Genomic DNA, 18,041 nt, shown 5'->3' with positions numbered 1-18,041 from the left:
GATAGCACTACTCAAAAGGGTTGTAAAAACTAAAAATAACACATTTTGCGTTTTACTGCATGACAGCAGGAGTGGTCAGCCCGGCCGTCAGCTGCACAAGCCGACCCGGCAACGATCAGCTGTGAGAGCGCCCACAGTCCTGCTCCACCAGCAGGTCGGAAAAACGTGCCGGTTAACGGTGGAAATAAATCGCTCGCTTAAGAGATCAATAACACATTAAAAGAGGAACTAACATCTAAAAAGTGCGTCAAATAAATAAAATGTTAAGCTGAATGTTGTGCCGTGTATTTTTTTATCATAAAGAGCAGTGTAGGCCTACTACATATTTAATACTGTGGCTAACATTTTGAATGAATGCAGCCCCCGTGCCTCAGTGTCCCCCAAGCAGCTCCAGACGGAGATAACTGCCCTTACGCAGTCCCATGCAGCGCTCCTAAGTGGCCGGTGTGCGCACTATTGAATTAGTGCTCCTACTCAGTTGCGCACCATAAGCTGCACAATTTTAAGTGATTAATATCTTTATTTCGGTCTGAGCAAACACTGCATTTGTATTACCTTCTTATAATTGTCCAACAAAGTCATCGGCTCCCCGGCACAGCCTGCACTGCGAGTCCATGCTGTTTACAAAATTGCGTACACGAGCTGAGAGCTGGCGTGGGATTTGAGCGTATCCTACGCTCACGTCCATATTGATAAATGCCAAGATTTGCGTGGAAATGTACGTACACCCATTTTTCTGGTCTACGCAAGATTGATAAATGAGGGCCAGTGTGTATTGAGTTTATTTAAAAACAATTGGAAATGGGGCTGCCTCAGTTGCCCATGCACTGTGTATAGTCTATAGCCTTCAGCCTCGTCTGTGGAAAAAAAGATAGCTGGACAAGAGTTCTTATGCTTCGTTCCTCTCACTGCATTTAAATGCATTCATTATATTACAGAGAAATATGTTCCGTAAAAGAAAAAGAGCTCCAAGCCCATCCCAGAGGACCCTGCATAATATTTTATTTTATATTAATATTTTTATGGAAAATCCATGTGTCCTTCTTCAATAGCTTCCAATTCATCTGACCCAGTGTCTCCAAATTATTTGTTCACACAAAATTCCTCAGATTTAGCCTCTTAATTTTCCTCTCAAAGTGCACCAGATTCATGCATTTCACTCTAAAAAGGTTAAAAAAATCTCGAAATTAAACGTTCGCTCACATTCTGTGCATCTCCTTGGGGCTAAGCCCCCCCTGTCCTTAAAACCTAGTGACGCCCCTGATGCAAGCCAATAGTCAGCGGTGACACTTAGCCTAGTAGATAGCTCTTCCGGTACAATTTGATGCATAAAACCTTACTGTAACCGAAAATGAATGCCACTAACGTTCATAAAACGGTTGGTGTAAGCTTGGGGTTACAAGTATTGTAAATGACAAGCTTTCTGTCCTCTTATTTCACCGCATTGAACTCGTGAAAACAGAAGACATGCTGATAGTGAAGAGGCTTCGTGAGCGGCTACCTTCCTGTTAGGCGTACTTCAAAATAAAAGTCAACTCACGTGTGTCCAGTGAAATGCTATTAATGTTTAGCCAGTGAAATGCTTTTACTGTGAAGCCGTAGCCTTAGTGCTCCTTTTGTTGAACAGTAGCCTAACTTAACCGCTGCGCGCTGATAGTGTTTTTTAATGTAGAGAGAGCCGTGTACTTGGCATATAGAAGTGACACACGTTTATTTTGCTAGAAAAACCGGCAGAGCACAAATCTTTCCCCAGCCAAAGTGGCGGGTGGGTGGTCTCAATAACTTACTGCGGTAATCGCTTGGACTAAATTGGCGAGTGTTAGCCTATATTTTATTCTCGCTTGTGGGTATTTTGACAGCAAATGTTATAGACTACTCATGTGTGAGGTTGGAGCCGTGACGTCAGCGTTACCAGGGAAAATGGTTTCGGTGTTTACAAGAAACCAAAACCGTTGTGTTTTCCAAAAAATCCTCCCTGGGAGGTGATCTCAAAAACTTGCGGTTTCATGCGTGCGTTTGCTGTTTTCATGTAAATGATATAGTGCATCCACGGGAATTTTCCCGCGTTTGCACCGTTTCGTGTTGTCGTGTAAAGTGCCCCTTAATACGATAGCTATATTCACACTATAATGTTAACAAATACACAGCATAGTCGTATGCCTCGCAGTATTTATAGCATTAGCTAGATACCAATCACTGTCCCATTTGTAATTCTGTGGTGAAGACCGTTATGTATCAATGCCCAACATAGAGAAATAAATGCATCCAACCGAACTAAGTTTTAAGGGTCTTTTTACCATTTCAAATTGATACAGGTTTCACTGCCAAGACAACAGTGGCTTATCAGACAAGGTGTTATTGTTGGCCCACAAGTAACAAAATATGAAAGTGCTGAATTACCACCGATACTAAATGTGTGGCAATTTAGAAAGTCTCTCTGTTCCAGAGGTATTCCACCAGAAACCACTAACAAGTAGAACAGTTAAATGTCCTGCTCATACTGTCTGGACCAACCCATCTCCTTATAAAATGAAGCGTTATTTTCATGTTATAAGGATATAAATAATCTAGATCAAGATAAATAGTCTAGAGATATGACAAAGGAAGTTTCTCTTGGTCCAGACTAACAGAGGAGCAAACAGTCTGGACCTTATATGTTCCTTTCTTTGAATGAAGCAATACCGTTCAGTCTGCTGACATGTAAGGGCCCCTTTCCCCCCCACCCCCCATTACCGTCCCTCTGTACATCTGCAGAGCTGGGGGGTAAAATGCAAAGCCATGGGGCTGAATGGGGTTCTCTATTGTGGTCTGCTGTTCCTCTTTATGGGCGAACCATCAATCTGGGGGCTGATATCAAAGGCCCACGGAAATTAGAGCAGACTGGTACAACCATAAAGCACTAAAGCTTAGCGGGGCGCATCCACTATGCCACTAATTAGGCAGAGGCCAACAAAATAACCTGTCACTGTGCTACTGTATTGCAGGCATTTCCCACACACACCTGCATTTCAGCACGTGCGTGCGTGTGGAGTGGGAGATGGTGGTGGGAGGGTGGGGCAGAGACTAGTGAGAGAACAAGAGAAAAGATGGCTCAAGTGTGATGATAAAAACCAAGGGCACCACAAATACAAAAAAATACATTTTCCTCTCCAGCATTAAATTGGTTTTACTCTAAAAAGCCTTTATCTCAGTTCCTGCCTCAGGGCACATATTCAGGTGAATGACTCAAGTTCTCACACACATCTCTGTGTATCTACACGGCCTTGCTCTGCAGTGTGTGTGTGTGTGTGTGGGGGGAGGGGGGGGGGGACACAGTTTATAGATAACCTTTGCTTTCCTCATTTGCCAATGAGACACAGGAAGCAAGTTAGTGATTCACCATGGTACACTTTTAGTACATGTCTTAAACCATGTATTCAGTTGTAACCAATGAATTATCCCAATCTGTGTTTTAAAAAAAATCTGTAAATAAATATATATGATCTGTATATATATAGCCCAATCCTACTATATTGAAATAGCAACAGATGACGTTGCAATGTCACTGTTTGCTACAAATGCAGTGCACTCTTAAACATGTAGCCAGACTAAAAAAACTTAAAACACCAATAAATTACAGGTGTCAAATTTTCCGACATAATAAATATATACTCAAAATGATCAAAGTATACTATACACTTGTTCTACACAAAATACAAATCCACTATCGGGTGTATTTTTTCAGATCATGGCTTCAAAACTGCTCCATGAATAGAGTTACCTCAGAGAGCTGCCAAAAATCACAAATATATAAAAAAAACATGCTTATAGGAAAATTCCACCACATTTTCCCTCGTCAGCATGGACAGTCCACATTGGCAATGTTTATAAAAAAGGACCTTACAGCTACACTTAGCCTAATCTGAAGGGTAAGCGGACGGGTTTTGGTACAGAACCTTGCGGTGGCGTCAAGAAGCCTTGCAGGAGCCAGCGGGTACGGACATACAAGTAGCAGGAGCGGCTGGGTGTGGGATAAATAAATCAATTCCGCCCAGACCTCTAACTTAGCCTATAAACCCACACTTCTCAAAAGGGATACATATGGCCATTAACTGAAAGGGGATAATAATGAATCAGGGAAAAACTGGGCGTGTGAAATGCAGTAGGGATGGTAGGCTGATGTAAAAAATTCAAAATCGGTTTGATATTGGGCAAAATAGCAAGCCTTGTATACCAGATATTCACCACTTGGTGTCGCATGCCAACCGCACTTCTGACAGTAAACAAGCCTAACGCGCCCCACACACATCCTGCCTCTACTGCGCGTCTACCTCGCGTCTGCGTCTGACTTTTTGTCACAGACTGTGAAATCAACGTAGAGCGAGCACACATCCAACCTCAGACGCACTGCTGAGGCGCGTCGGAGGCACGTCTGCAGCGACGCTCCCCTTCACCTCAGGAGGCTCGCCTATTTTTTTTCTGAGAGCAGCGCGTCTCTCTCGCGTCTCTGTGCTTTAACTGATAGAGAAATACTCTGCTGACAGTCACACCAGCAGCATTCACTCTAGTTACACGTTTACCCGGTGTGTTTATTTCAAAATAAAACATCCCTCAGTCGTATACGCGAATAATCCCTTTATTTCACGATTTAATTGTGCAATCAAAATCCGAGGGATTTAAAACCTAATTTTCAATTAGTTCTGGCATTTCATTTTTGGATAAATGACACATATAGAGATCCAATATAGTGAAGAAATAAAAAAGATCATGATGAGCGCAACAGTTTTCCGTTGCTCTATCTGTGTCTACGGCCTTCTTCTTCCCCGACCACACCCCCCTCTCTCTCTCCCGTATAAATCAGTAAAGTGATTTTTGAAATACTCTGCTGAGAGTCATATTGACTTCATACTGGCAGCTTTCGCTGTAGTTTCACCATTTCCTGGTGTGTCCCCTTCAAAATAAAACTTCCAACAAGCGAAAATATGGCAAAAAAAAAAAAAAAAAATGGCAATGGGGCGCACGGATTACTGTCCAGACTCAATATAAATCATATGCATCATAGATGACATGAAAGAACTTCATTTTTAATGGGAATTATCTATGAAAACTCTATGTAGAAAGATAGGGCTTTTAGAAGCAGCGCTGCAGCAGCAGCTGCTGAGACGTTGCATGTGTGTCCGAGAAAAGTCCGAGAGAGGCAGCAGTAAGGTAACGCGACGCGCTCCAGAGGTAGACGCAGGATGTGTGTGGGGCGCGTAAGCCATGCATGATCGCTGTGTATCAGTGCAGTTTGTCTGCTTTTGAACTAAGAAGAACACGTGCCGTTTTCTAGTAGACAACATGTAATAACGTGTTAAATGTACAGCCACAAAGTGGCGCCTCTTATTGTTTCGTCAGTTGTGTTAAGGCCCGGACACACCGGCCCGATAATCGCCATCGTAGAGTCTGGAGGGGGCGGGGACACAAATCTGTTTGGTGTGTGCCGTGAAATCGGTCGTCAGGCTTCTTTCAGTTGGAGCAATTTGATTTGTGGAGGGCTAGCGAATCAGTGAAGCCCGGAAGTGAGGCGGTTAGCCATTGTTTTAATGTGTTTGTTTGTTTCGTTCAGCGAGTACTCGCATGCATCAACCCTTGTTGACTGCTCGACACCATGCTCGACACTCTCTGCTAAAAATTGTGCTCTTTATGGTCCATAAATATAAATACGTATTTATATCTATGTTTATGGTCTAGAGAGCCGTCCCATCATTTCCGGCTTCCGTATTTTTTCGGGCCACAATACAGATTAGCGCCGCCTGCTGTTATGCAGACATTACGTCCCGCGCAAGCGCAGAGCGTATGGAAAGTCAGCAGTCGGCTTGGTGTGTTCTTTGCACTTTTTTGGCCGCGACGGGAAGACTGGAGCTGCCGACAAACTCCATTTTCAGGTAGTCGGACTGGTGTGTCCTGGCCTTTAGAGGACGAAGAGCCTGCCGCTACTCACCCTCCGGTCAACCTCTGTGAGTGAGTCTTTTTTAGGGATGCACCGAACATTCAGCCACCAAAAATGTTCGGCCGAAAATGGCAAAATAAGTCATTTTTGGTTTCGGCCCGAAACAGTTTAAAGGCAGAACAAAATTACCGAACATTGACAAACTAAATGACAATAAGGAAATATTTATTTAAAAGAGCTGTGCGCTTGTAAACCAGGAAATGGAAGTAAAGAGAGACGTAACCATGTATGCGAGTCCACATCCCTTCGTGAGCGCGCAGCAGGAACAGTCTGTAAGGTGCGTGCATGAAAATGTCAGAGTCCAGTGTGGGAGCATTTTTTCTAACAGGATAAAACACTGCTTTAAGCAGCATTAAGTTAAAATGCTAGTCCAAGACTGATGTTAAATCACCTTAGAAACACAAAAGCCTTGCGCGAGCGAAGCAGCGATTCACCCGGTGAAACTCGGTGACGCTTGGTAACGGTGTCATTCACAGCGACACCTCGCCGCCGGTGAGAGCCGCAGCGCAAACAAGCTCTGGTTTTATGGCTAAAATGACAACCGGAGATATCCTTGTTGGGGGGGAAAGGCTCCTCCTACGATCTGATTGCATTTCTCGAGCCTGAATACACAGAGCCATGTCAGCAAACTGACAACTGGCGATTTAAGAATATGTCCAGTGAGCCACCTCCCCCCGTTAGTTTCAGTCTACAGCCGAAAAAGTTACAATCACCTCCTAAGCATGGACATTGTTTAAAGCCTCTCATTGTTATGATCATTAGGGCTTTGATGCAAATTCTGAAGTCTGATCATTACGGTGGGAGCTGTGGTGCTAGTCGATATTTTTGTAGATTCATCCTCGTATAAGTCAAGGTACAAATCAATGAGTGGTTCACAATTAAATTCATAGTAAAATGTTAATTTTACTCTTAGATTTGAAGGTTTTACTGTTTATTTATTTAGGGTTGCTTTTTACAATGTTTGATGAGAACATTTGGGAGTTCATGTATGCAATGTTGAAAGCATTGGCAAAATAAATAAATAACTGCAAAAGCCTCTTTCGGTATTCGGTTTCGGCCAACTGTTTAATTTTATTCGGTTTCGGCCAAGAATTTTCATTTTGGTGCATCCCTAGTCTTTTTGCTTTGTAATGAGTTGGTGCAGGACCATTACCAATGTTCATCCATGTATATTTAGTAGATATGCAATGGACACCTGGTGTTATTGTTATAATAAGGTTGCCGTAGTGTGTAGAAATCCCACTTGTTGCCTGACGACGCTTTAAGCTAACCGAAGCGAATGCTACCTACAACGATACAGTCTATGCCTACAATCAGCGCTAGTTATGTGCTGTGTGCAGCATCTGCGTAAGCCGGTACACCAGAGAGGTAAAACTGCAAACAAACCCGCAGCTCTCAGTACATTATAAATTGTTACTTCCTCATACCGACAGTAATAAGTGAAGTATTTTTTAGGTTGCGTCATGGGCGTAAAATTGCATATGGACGGTGTGTCCATACCATTATTCAAATGTGCTGAAATTGTCCACACCAATACGAGAACGATATGACAACGACAAGAAAGGGTTAATGCGTTGCCTCTTTATAGTCCCGCCTTATGTATTTTGTGATTGGCTTTGCCTCCTGTTGGTTGACGTGGGTTGTGTTTCGGTTAGCGGTGATTGGTTGCTTAATTTGAGAGCGGTAAAACAGCTTCTGCTGTCATTTCGGAATCAATCAGTTCAGCTGAATGCAGCTGAAGTTTGACGTCAACTGAGGAAGAATGTCGGGGAAAAAAGGAAAGGAGAAGACATTCTAAACTATTTTCACCAAACAACGGTAAGTTAAGTTAGTAATCAAACATCTCATTGTAACACTGACAATGACATACTGTATGTAGGCCTAGTCTAATCAAGCGTCGTTGGAAAAGAAGATCTGACAGGACATGTCTGTCTGGACCACCGGCCATGCAAAGCCCAACAACATAAATGATCTAACTACCATTAGTAACAACAAAACAATAGCCTACAATAGCAACAAATAATAATAAAAGTGCAGATGGTGGCATAATACTCAGGTCTTGAAAGAATAATAATATAATGTAAACAATTGATGTTTCAGCGGGGGGGCAGAGAAGGCGCAGTGTTCCGTCAGGCGGCACGACAAGCGGGCAGGGGCGGTCTTAACGATCTCGCGGGCGGTTTCAAGACCCTGTGTGGGGCCCCTCACGTTTTTTATTTTTTTATTTTTTTAAATAATAAATGATGCTTGTGCAAGCTCCCCGCGAAAATAAAAAAAAGATTGTGGAAACCAGTTGGTTCATAGACGGATTATGAGATAATTTGAGACTCTTTTTACCGTTTTAAAGTTAAATGCATCAACCTAGTGCACGTTGAGAGGAACATTTTAATCAAATCTTGAGCTGCAGAAGGAACATTATTTTTCTTAAACAGGCAGCACTCTTTACTCTGCAACTGTAAAAACAGTTCAGTAGATTGGTCTTGCAACAGATACAGGGTGGAAAGCTACTTTTCATGAACAGTATAGAATTTACACATAGCAAGCTTATTCCTGTTTGTGTGGGGGGACCTTAGAGGCCCCTCATGAAGCCCCTTAGCCAGAGCTAATTATGCTTTTGTTTTGCACTTGCTTTTCTATTTTTCACCTACTAGTTTAGGGGCCATGACGATTTCTTTCCTTATATTTAGGCTATTCCTTGTTGGACCCTGTTATTGACATGAGTGACTGAGCTCTTTGACATTACGACATTTAAAGTTACTATCAGTATTTCTGGCTTAGGGCCCCCCTGAGCCCTTGGGCCCCTGGGCATGGTTGCATGCAATTTTCTTCTCAAAGTGCACCAGATTGATGAATTTTACTTTAAAAAGGTTGCATTTTTTTCTTCCGGGAGAGTATTACCCCGGACCCCCTACAAAGTCCAGGGTCCCCACCTCAGTCTCCCTATTTAGCCTATACTGTAAAAAGCACTGTAAGTGTGTATTGTTATTATAGGTAATTACACCGGTCAGTCTGAACTGGTAGCCTAATAATGGCCGAGCCCTCCGCCCCAAACATCCAAGTGTCCCTTTTTTTCCTAAATCCAAGGTGGCAACCCTAAGTGTCTGTGAAACATAAGCAGCCAAGGGTGTATGAATATAATAAATTTTTTAGTGCAAAACGATTGATAGCCGCTCAACTCTTGACTAAACTGTACATAGATGATAAAACTGGTTTGGTTAATAAACTAGTGAGCGGTTGGATGCTGGGTCTGGGACGAGGGCGTTTCGCCAAATTGTGTGACGTTTCGCCAAAATGTGTCCCCACCAATATGAACATCAAAGTTACGCCCTTGGGTTGCGTACTTATAGAAAATATATCCCAGATGTATTGTACCAAGTCGGAAGCGCGTATTATATTTGAACTGGTTAGTTCCAGAGGGATTAAAGACTTAACCATGGCCCTATTTTGTAGGTCCTATCATTATAAGAAAAGAGAAAAGAAAAAAAAACGGACAGTTGATGGAACCCCCTTACGTAGAACTGTGGTGATTAAAGGAAGTAGTTTGCTCTCTCATTTCACAAGATAACGATTGCTCAATGGGCTATATGTCCATGGGGTGTGAAGTAGCAACATTTACCATTAGGTTTGGAAAACTTTCTCCACCCCTCTTTTGCTACTTGAGCTCAAGTGCAGCAGTCCTCTGGCTTGGCATGCAACTGCAGTATGGGTCACCCCAAAGCCTGTTCAGCTGCCAGGGCCCTTTGTGTACAAAGATGTTAATTGGTCCTAATCCGCCACTAGGCGCTGTTTTGGTAGCCTGACCTCGCACCCTGAAGGACACCTTGGTGTGAAATACTAAAGAGCCCATTCAAGTGCCAGAGAAAAGAGGCACAGAGCATTCCAACACAATTCAATTTCCCAGCTAAAAGAGAGGGGGGGGGGGCTAATGGGGAGGAAAGGGGTTCTGAGCTGGGGCCGCATCATCATTCTGACAACAAGTGAGCGTACAAAGCAGGGGCTGCTGTGATGTGCTGCCTCACAATCATGTTTTAGCCTCTACTTCAAGGGATTCCCACAGTCCCACTGGACATGGGAATGCTAATTGCGTCAAACCTACATACATACATACATACAAGCAGCCTACAAGCCAACCAACCAAACCCCAGCCCTCCACACCCACTCAAAACACACAGTAAAAAAACACAAGAGTCCATGAAACGATGTGATACATTTGCTTTTAATCCGCAGACTTCTTATACGGTCATGCCCGAAATTATTCATACCCCTGGCAAATGTTGCCTTAAAGTTCAACCAGCAAGTTTTTTCTTGATTGGAAATGACACAGGCTTCTCCCAGAAGATAATAATAAGAGGCATCATATCTATGCTGATAGATATGATGCCTCTTATTCTGTTCTGTCATCCTAAAAAAACATATCCCCAAACAATGCTATCTTATCGGCGGTGGCCTTTTTTGCAAAGTGTCTTTACAAAGTCTGCAAAAAAACATAATATTTGTTGGTAATTTGGCGTCTGCGATTAGAAACTGAAAATACACTCTCTCAAGGTCCTTCTATTCCTATTAGTTCATTTTGTGTACAAAAGGTCAGGCTGAAAATTCATTTAAAGAAAATAAATAGTTCAACTTTTAAAAAATGTTAGCGATGTGACTGGACAGAACCCAAGTCAATCCAGTGATTGTTTGTTTCGCTGCCACCCAACTGATGATGCTCTGGTCATGTACTAAAGTTAAGAATGGTCTGGTACACAGAGATCTTCTGCAGTGTATTCATAACAGCCGCGCCAGGAAGAAAAAGGGGATCAGTATCATTTGAAAATATCACAAAGTTTTGTGAAATGTTCCCATCTTTTGACCGTCATAGGGCCATCGAATAAATAACCAGCCTGATCTCACGAGCTACCCCATTTCTTTTTAAAATTCTGTGGGGAGACACTAGTCAAAAAACGGCCAGGCCAATCAGGTCCCACATTCTGAGCTGACGTCTGTCCCTTAGTGGAAGGCAGCTTCTGATTTGTTCATGTAGTCATCAATCTAGCCTCAACGGACTCGAACCAGTAGCAAATCATGGCGTTTCCCCCCCGCTGGCAGGTATTCTAATAAGGGAACAGTGCTGTCAACACAGATAGGCAGCTTGTAAACACAACAGCCTTATTTCAAAGCTGGTGGAGTGTTTTAGTTACAAGCAACGGCTCTGACAGAGCAACAGTTAACAGCCATTACCTGTGGTTGAGGCACATTTTGGCACACCATGTAACCTCTCCAATGCTTATTTTTATTATTATTATTATTATTATTATTGCTCATTATGACCAGGGATGACAAACAATGTAGGCTTAAATCACGATTTACACACACACACACACATTATGCCCTGAATGCAGTGGTAGGCCTTTAAGGTCTTGGTATGCTAAAACTACTTTGTAAACGGGATACAGAAAGTAGATGTGAATCTTGCCTATTTATGTCCACACAAAAAGCATGAAACACTTAGAGACTCTTCCCAACACTGGATTCAATCATCACTATGACTTGACTTTAACAGTGGCATAGGGAATTTCTCATATAACACACTGCATACCTACTTCTTTAGAAGAATGGCAGGAACTCAACCATCAGAAAAAAAAAGTGTTCATGTGATTTTGGGCTTTCTGTTAATTTGACAGAAATGGTTTCAAATCATTATCCTACATGTTAGTGTTCTGTCATGAAAAGAATGGCAAACGCCCACATGAGTTTCCTTTTTTTTTCTTTTCATTCTGACAAGCTAGCTGCTTAAGCTTATTAGAATGCAGATTATGGAACTGTTCGTGAATAACATTGATTTTATAGAAATGACTTTCATAGTGACAGATGAGACATTTGTTTATCGTGACTACATTATTACCATTAATTAAATCTCGACAAAGAAAGTATAGTGCCTTGCTTCCTTGTCTTTTCATAGCATTAGATGACAGAATGCACTACTAAAACAAAGAGAAGCCGGCGTGGGCTAATAGCTTTTGTCGCATTTGTCATGAGAGAGACAAAGGGTTCTTCAAAAGAAAAAGACTTGGTCTGATGAGAAAATGTGGATTTGTTTGTTTTCCTGCTCTGTCTCCTCATAAGATGCATCTCTTGGCTCTGTTAACTTCAGTCAATAAGGTAAAAGGAACACCATCTGTACATTCTGATCTTATAGACAGTTTGAAGCCTTTACTAAGCCTATGCACTATAAGCGGGCGGGCAGGGCTTAACATATAAGGAACCCCCTTTTACACTTTTATTACACTTAATTCCATGCACAGGTTTCCATTTTTGACCTAGGTGTATCTAGGCTAGACCAACCTTGCCTGTTTTTGCAACTTCAGTGTTGAAGATCTAAATGTTATGAACTTCAGAAATCCCTGCTGCTGCCTTACCTTCAAAGCTTAGTGCGACCAACTCCAGCGGAGCCAAAGACACTGGCTATACTGTCAACTGTGAAATAATCCTGAAACCACAGTCTGAAGCTATAGCTTCTCATCCCCTTGATGAGCACCATAGGGCTGTCCCCGAGTCGGAATTTTCTCAGTCGAATCGGATCTGCCTGTTCAAACCAGAGATTCGACTATTCGTGATACTATTTGTCAATCAGAAAAGTGCATTGGAGTGAGATATTTGACCGTCAATCCGAAAACATTTGAAAAAAAGACTTTAAGACCACCGAAAACAGAGCTTAAAATAAATAACCTCCAGGTTGGATATATTTAAAAAAATCAGCTTACGAGTGAACCGGTGAGTTGGAGCCATGGACCTATAAAAAAATGGACAGCGAAATTTACCCAATATAAAATTATACACAGGTACTACTTTACACCACTAAGACTATATAGAATGGGAGTAATGAATAACAATTTATGTTGGAAATGTCAGAAAGAAGCAGGTACTTTATTACACTGTATTTGGCAATGCCCATGTATTCAGCCTTTTTGGAGATTTGTTTTGGAGTACTTAGGAAAATGGGCTGCAAGAAAACTACCAGTATCTCCTAGACTTTGCCTGTTAGGTGACAGAAGTCAACTACATAACATGTCAAGTAAAGATTTTTCTGTTATCATGGTCGGCATTACAATGGCTGCAAGGACGATTCTTAAACATTGGAAAACAGTCACAACTCCAGGATTTAAAGAATGGGCTAACGCCATGATAAAAACAGCCTCATATGAACATATGCTTAATAAGCTGAATACTATAAACAAGGATAAAGCACTAGCATGGGAGAGTTTCTGGACTTATATCACACTGACCGATAAACCTGTAACGTGAACAAAGTTGATGGAAGGTAATGATGCTCCTGAATGTTGTATGGATAACCATTCTAGTCACTCCAATATGAATGTGCCCCTAGTGCTGCTCTTGTTATCTCCTGATTCTACAGATACAAATATTTATTTGTATTTCTATTCTTTATAATGGCAAAGACTTTAATTGTACTGTAATAACAAATGTCTCTGAATGTGTAACCTTGTACTGTCATGCACCAAAGCGAAAATTTAAATAAAAAAACTTGAATTACAAAAAAAAAAAAAAAAATGGACAGCGGACTGAAAACCGTTGGAAACGTGAAGCCATTCATTCCTATGAAAGCTGCTCATTGGCGCAGGGCGACCATTCAGGAAGTGACTTTGGTGCCGACACACCCCTAAAGCATGACACGCAGTGACGTTACTCATTCTCCAGCAGTGTAACGTTATAATATGTCCGTGCATTAAGCTAAGCGGGACGAGCACAGTTGCATTGTTTATCGACCATGGAAGTATAAGTTACTAATCCCCGATGATTCTCTATCTGTAATATTTAAATTACACCCCGTCGTCGTAAAGTAATATAGTGATAAACAAAGATTCCTCCCGCCATCGGAGGCCGGGCCAGCCGAAGCAACAGTTGTTTCACAACGACTCCGTTTAGCGGCTACACGCCTAACGGCTAAAACTGAAAATAAAACGGCTATAAAACGCTTTCAGTGACGTTCTGAAAAGCGAAAACTTCCATCCTATTAGTACATGGTCTAAAGAAAAGTAAAAATTTGGCGGAGATACATTCTTGTTTGACGAAATTGTATTGGGAATGAATGGGGCTGGGCTCCATAGATCTCCATTTTGTTTTACGGACCCGTCCCAGACAGTCTAATGCGTGTAATACCAGGCGTGGCCACCTGTCCATGCTGGCTGCTCGGAGAAGGCAGCGTCCTGGGGGCCTGGTTGGAGCGCACCTGAAGCGTGAGGGTGCCCGAGTCTCGGCGAGCCCGTGGGAGAGAAACAACACAGAGCCGGTGAAGGCTGCAGATAATGGTGAATCGCGCAAGTAAAAAAGACGAGATGCTCGCGGGCTTGATTGTTTCCAAGGCGACCTATCTTTATTACAGCACATAGCAGAGCAGAATCAATAGGCATATATGGTGCGCAATTTGCACAGCGCAAACGTATATATCTGCTTTGGTTTTTTCTTTTGCCATTTCCTCTTTAGTTTTCACCACTCTTCTTCTATGGCGTCTGACCTGACGTGACACATTAACGCCACCTATTGCTCTGGCATGAAAACGTCAGTGTTTTGCTCTTATTTTTCTTTTCTTATAATGTACACTGACTGAGAAAAAAAAAAAAAAGACGATGGTTCGACTTGAAGAATCTGCGTCGACTGCGGGGGTTCCCGACTGATGATTCGAATCATCGACTTTCAGGGGGCAGCCCTAGAGCACCACCTAACATGGTTTGAACACTTGACTGTGGAGAACAGTCTTTTGTGTCTGTGTACATTCCTATTGTAAATGCAGTACATAAGAAGCTTCTTAACAGTTACTTGAGAGTATTTTTTGCTCCAAGTTGCGGCCTCGTCATCAGAACAGACCATGGCTGTTTAGTAATGCGTTTGATAAGGAATAAAAGGCAAGCCATTCTGCTACAACAAAATGGGAGAATTTCAGAAGGAAAAGGAAGATGTTTTCATCAAATTGCATGGTCGTATGCTTAGCTCTCAGAAGGGCTGAGCTCCATTAAGTCATTTCCTTCTAGTTTGCTAAGAAGCTTTTAGTCCCTGCTTGCTTCTCTGAAGGGAGCCATACTGGCTTCATGGCTCGGCCATATTTAACAGTATTATCACAGTCATGATAAAGGCTCAACATCAGGCACAAAGTGCAAAGTGCCAGAAAACACAAGCATTGTGAAGATCCCTGTGTTAATCAAACAATGGAATCAGTATAAAGCCCAATGAATAATACAGCATGAACTAAACTAATCACAGCAGCAACCAGGGTAGATTAGGCTAGTTCAATTATGCTTTTGAATTCACAAGGAAAAACAATGGATCAATTATTTGCACCTTTTCTTCACAGAATACTGATGAAGCATTCCCAAAGCAGGACATTCATCTAAAACACTGATATCATCAAAACCTGTGATTTATTCAACCAACCAAAAAAAGACTTAAACTTTCATGTAATAGCAGTTTTGTTTAAAGGGAATTCAAGTAATTTATCCTAGGCAATGTTTAGTTGAAACACTCTCCGATAATAAGAGATTGTTCAATTTATTTCTGAAAATTACATCTGTCTTTAGTTGGGGTAGGTGACCAATATCTGAATTTAAAAGAATACGATGTCAGTAAAGCGAGGAAACGTAAAAATAAAATAAAATAACTTGATGCTGTGTGCGGCGCGCTGTTCCGTGACGCAGAATTGGCGTGTTTTAAGCAGCTTACTACATGGGTTAGCTCTGGTGAGCTAGCTGGCTAACACTGACATCTTGAGCATCTATTCAGGGCTTAACCCCCATGTTGTTATTGGTGGAGACAGCCAGCAAGGCTGGTTTTATGTTAACTTATGTCAAAATTGAAAATATTATTTGTGTTGAAGCTTGAGTGAAATTATTACCAGACATTTGCACACTAGTTTATTTTTACAGCTTTTTTAAATGGAGATGAAAAATTCATCAAAGTCTTTCGTATTTTTGATATTCTATCAATTGGAACATTAAGCCTACACATTTGGTTGATGCTGTTATTTTTATTTTGCACTGACTGACTAAAGCCAGACTTGTGTGGTATTTTGCACCAGTTTCTCTTTTGTATGGAAATTTAAATTCTAAGTAAAAAATGAAAATAATCTAATGTGATTAAAGTACAGAACAGTTATTTTAATCCATTGAATTCAAAGGAAACGTACTGTACCGTGATATAAAATGACCTATACCATGCTATAAGATTTGGTCCATACCACCCAGCCCTAAGGCTTAGTGGGATTTTTTTTTAGGGATGCACTAAAGGTTAAAAGTTGAGCTTTCAGAGCAACATAAACCATTCCAACAGCCCGTAATCCCTTAAAGAGCATAACTACTAAGTAAGATATTTTCTTAATTTATTTCAGGTGAATTTGATTATTTAAAATAGAAAATAAATAAATGGAGGCATGGATGACAGTTGATCCCATTGATTAGTAAAATGACTATTGTCAATCTTATTTTAATAATAATAATAATAATGTATGGACCATATACAATAAAAACTGTTATAGAAAATGCATGAGATTATTTAAATCAGTTTTGTTAAATAAATCAACACATGTTGAAACCAGGATTGTTCAGACTATATTCGTACCATCAAAATCTATCCTTACATCCACACCTCAGACACATGCATCATGTCTATTGGACTGAAAAGGCCCTTTTTAAGAGACAAATCACGGTGCCAATATGCATTATAAAATATTCTTAATAAATATTGTAATCAGCATGGATAGCCCTTTAAAGCAACGCTAATTGAACATCATGAGACGTAGGCCTACTAAAATAACACAGTCCATCTGCAAAAGCGGTTGGTCAATGTCAGTATTATATTTGATTATTGTCGTTAGTATTCTATCAGGGAGCTTTCCTAAGCTTCGTCAACAACAGTAGCTACTGGAGAAGACACAATTAGGCTAGAAAGTGCATCGTCTCCACTGCAGGCAGCACCCATCATGTGATCGTGTCACATGATGATCATCCCATCTGTCACCCGTCTGTTTCAACACGCTCAAACTACCAACATTTCGAAGCAGACCCATTCTTACAGCAACTTTACTGTGTTTAAGGACGTACTAAGGCAGTAGAGCTTACAATTAATGTTCCAATCCTAATTTTAACACATTTTTAAAAAAAACACACTTGCACGGTGTCTCATTCATTCGTGTGGCTAAGTCAGCTGACTGCCCTGTTGGTTAATCCACTGCGCTAGTGATATTCAGCTGCGTCGTGACTGTCGTGACGTTGAGCTTGTGCGCACTCATCAAAACAGTGACAGAGCATACTTTGGTATATATATTATCCATGTGTGCTATGCTTAATAAAAACAATGAATATAACAAAATGTGCGTGTGAAACTCTAGAAGAACCACTGTTAGCTATGGCTACAGCTAGCATGCAAAACTGGCTGGTTTGCTATTTGACAAGAACACATTAGTGCAGCTAGCTTCATAAATACAGCATGTAAAGCAAAGGTGGATTGAAGTTAAAATACAGACATGTAACCGAAACCAGCATTTAATTGGCGGTGTGAAGCGGTTACTTAGTCTTTTTTTTATTGTAGTTGCTTGATAGCTTGTTAGGTAGCCAACATTACCACCCCCTAGAGCTGCGTTCCCGTTACCTGGGAATATCAACTGTGGTATATAAAGCCGTGGCTGAAGATGTCCGCTTGAACATCATCGCCAAAGTATACATTTAGCATCTCTTTACAAAGCAGCAGCGTCACTTGAACATCATCGCCAAAGTATACATTTAGCATCTCTTTACAAAGCAGCAGCGTCACTTTCCTCGCTGTCCGCTTGACATTGAATGCAGCACAACAACCTCTTTAGCCACTAGCTACAGCTGAAGCTAACACCATCAAACCGCTAACATGACATACTTAGCCTGGGCTGAGAGATGTAATTTCTGGTCACTGCCTGGGTGTGTGTCCTTGCAGCTGCTGCCATGCCGTTGACGTCCATCGGCCTGTTTGCCACCAGTGTTGCCATCGTCGGATGAAGAAGAAAAAGCAGCGAAAGCTATCGTTGGTCGGTGTTCCTTGCGGTGTAACA

General features: G+C 41.5%; 1 protein-coding gene across 1 annotated transcript in view; it reads right to left on the bottom strand.

Moving 5' to 3' along the window:
• Positions 1-18,039, bottom strand: part of atp6v1ba (ATPase, H+ transporting, lysosomal, V1 subunit B, member a) — a 43,735-nt gene extending 25,696 nt beyond the window's left edge. The window contains exon 1 of the mRNA XM_080036593.1: positions 17,870-18,039. Within this exon, the coding sequence (XP_079892719.1) occupies positions 17,870-17,978 (109 nt within the window). The 5' untranslated portion in view covers positions 17,979-18,039. The remainder of the gene's footprint in view (positions 1-17,869) is intronic.
• Between the last annotated feature and the right edge of the window lie 2 nt (positions 18,040-18,041).

This window comes from Ammodytes marinus, assembly GCF_949987685.1.
Source record: "Ammodytes marinus genome assembly, chromosome: 11".
Taxonomy (NCBI): Eukaryota; Metazoa; Chordata; class Actinopteri; order Uranoscopiformes; family Ammodytidae; genus Ammodytes; species Ammodytes marinus.
Note: the sequence above shows the minus strand (reverse complement) of the source record. Positions and strands in the feature narration are given on the sequence as shown.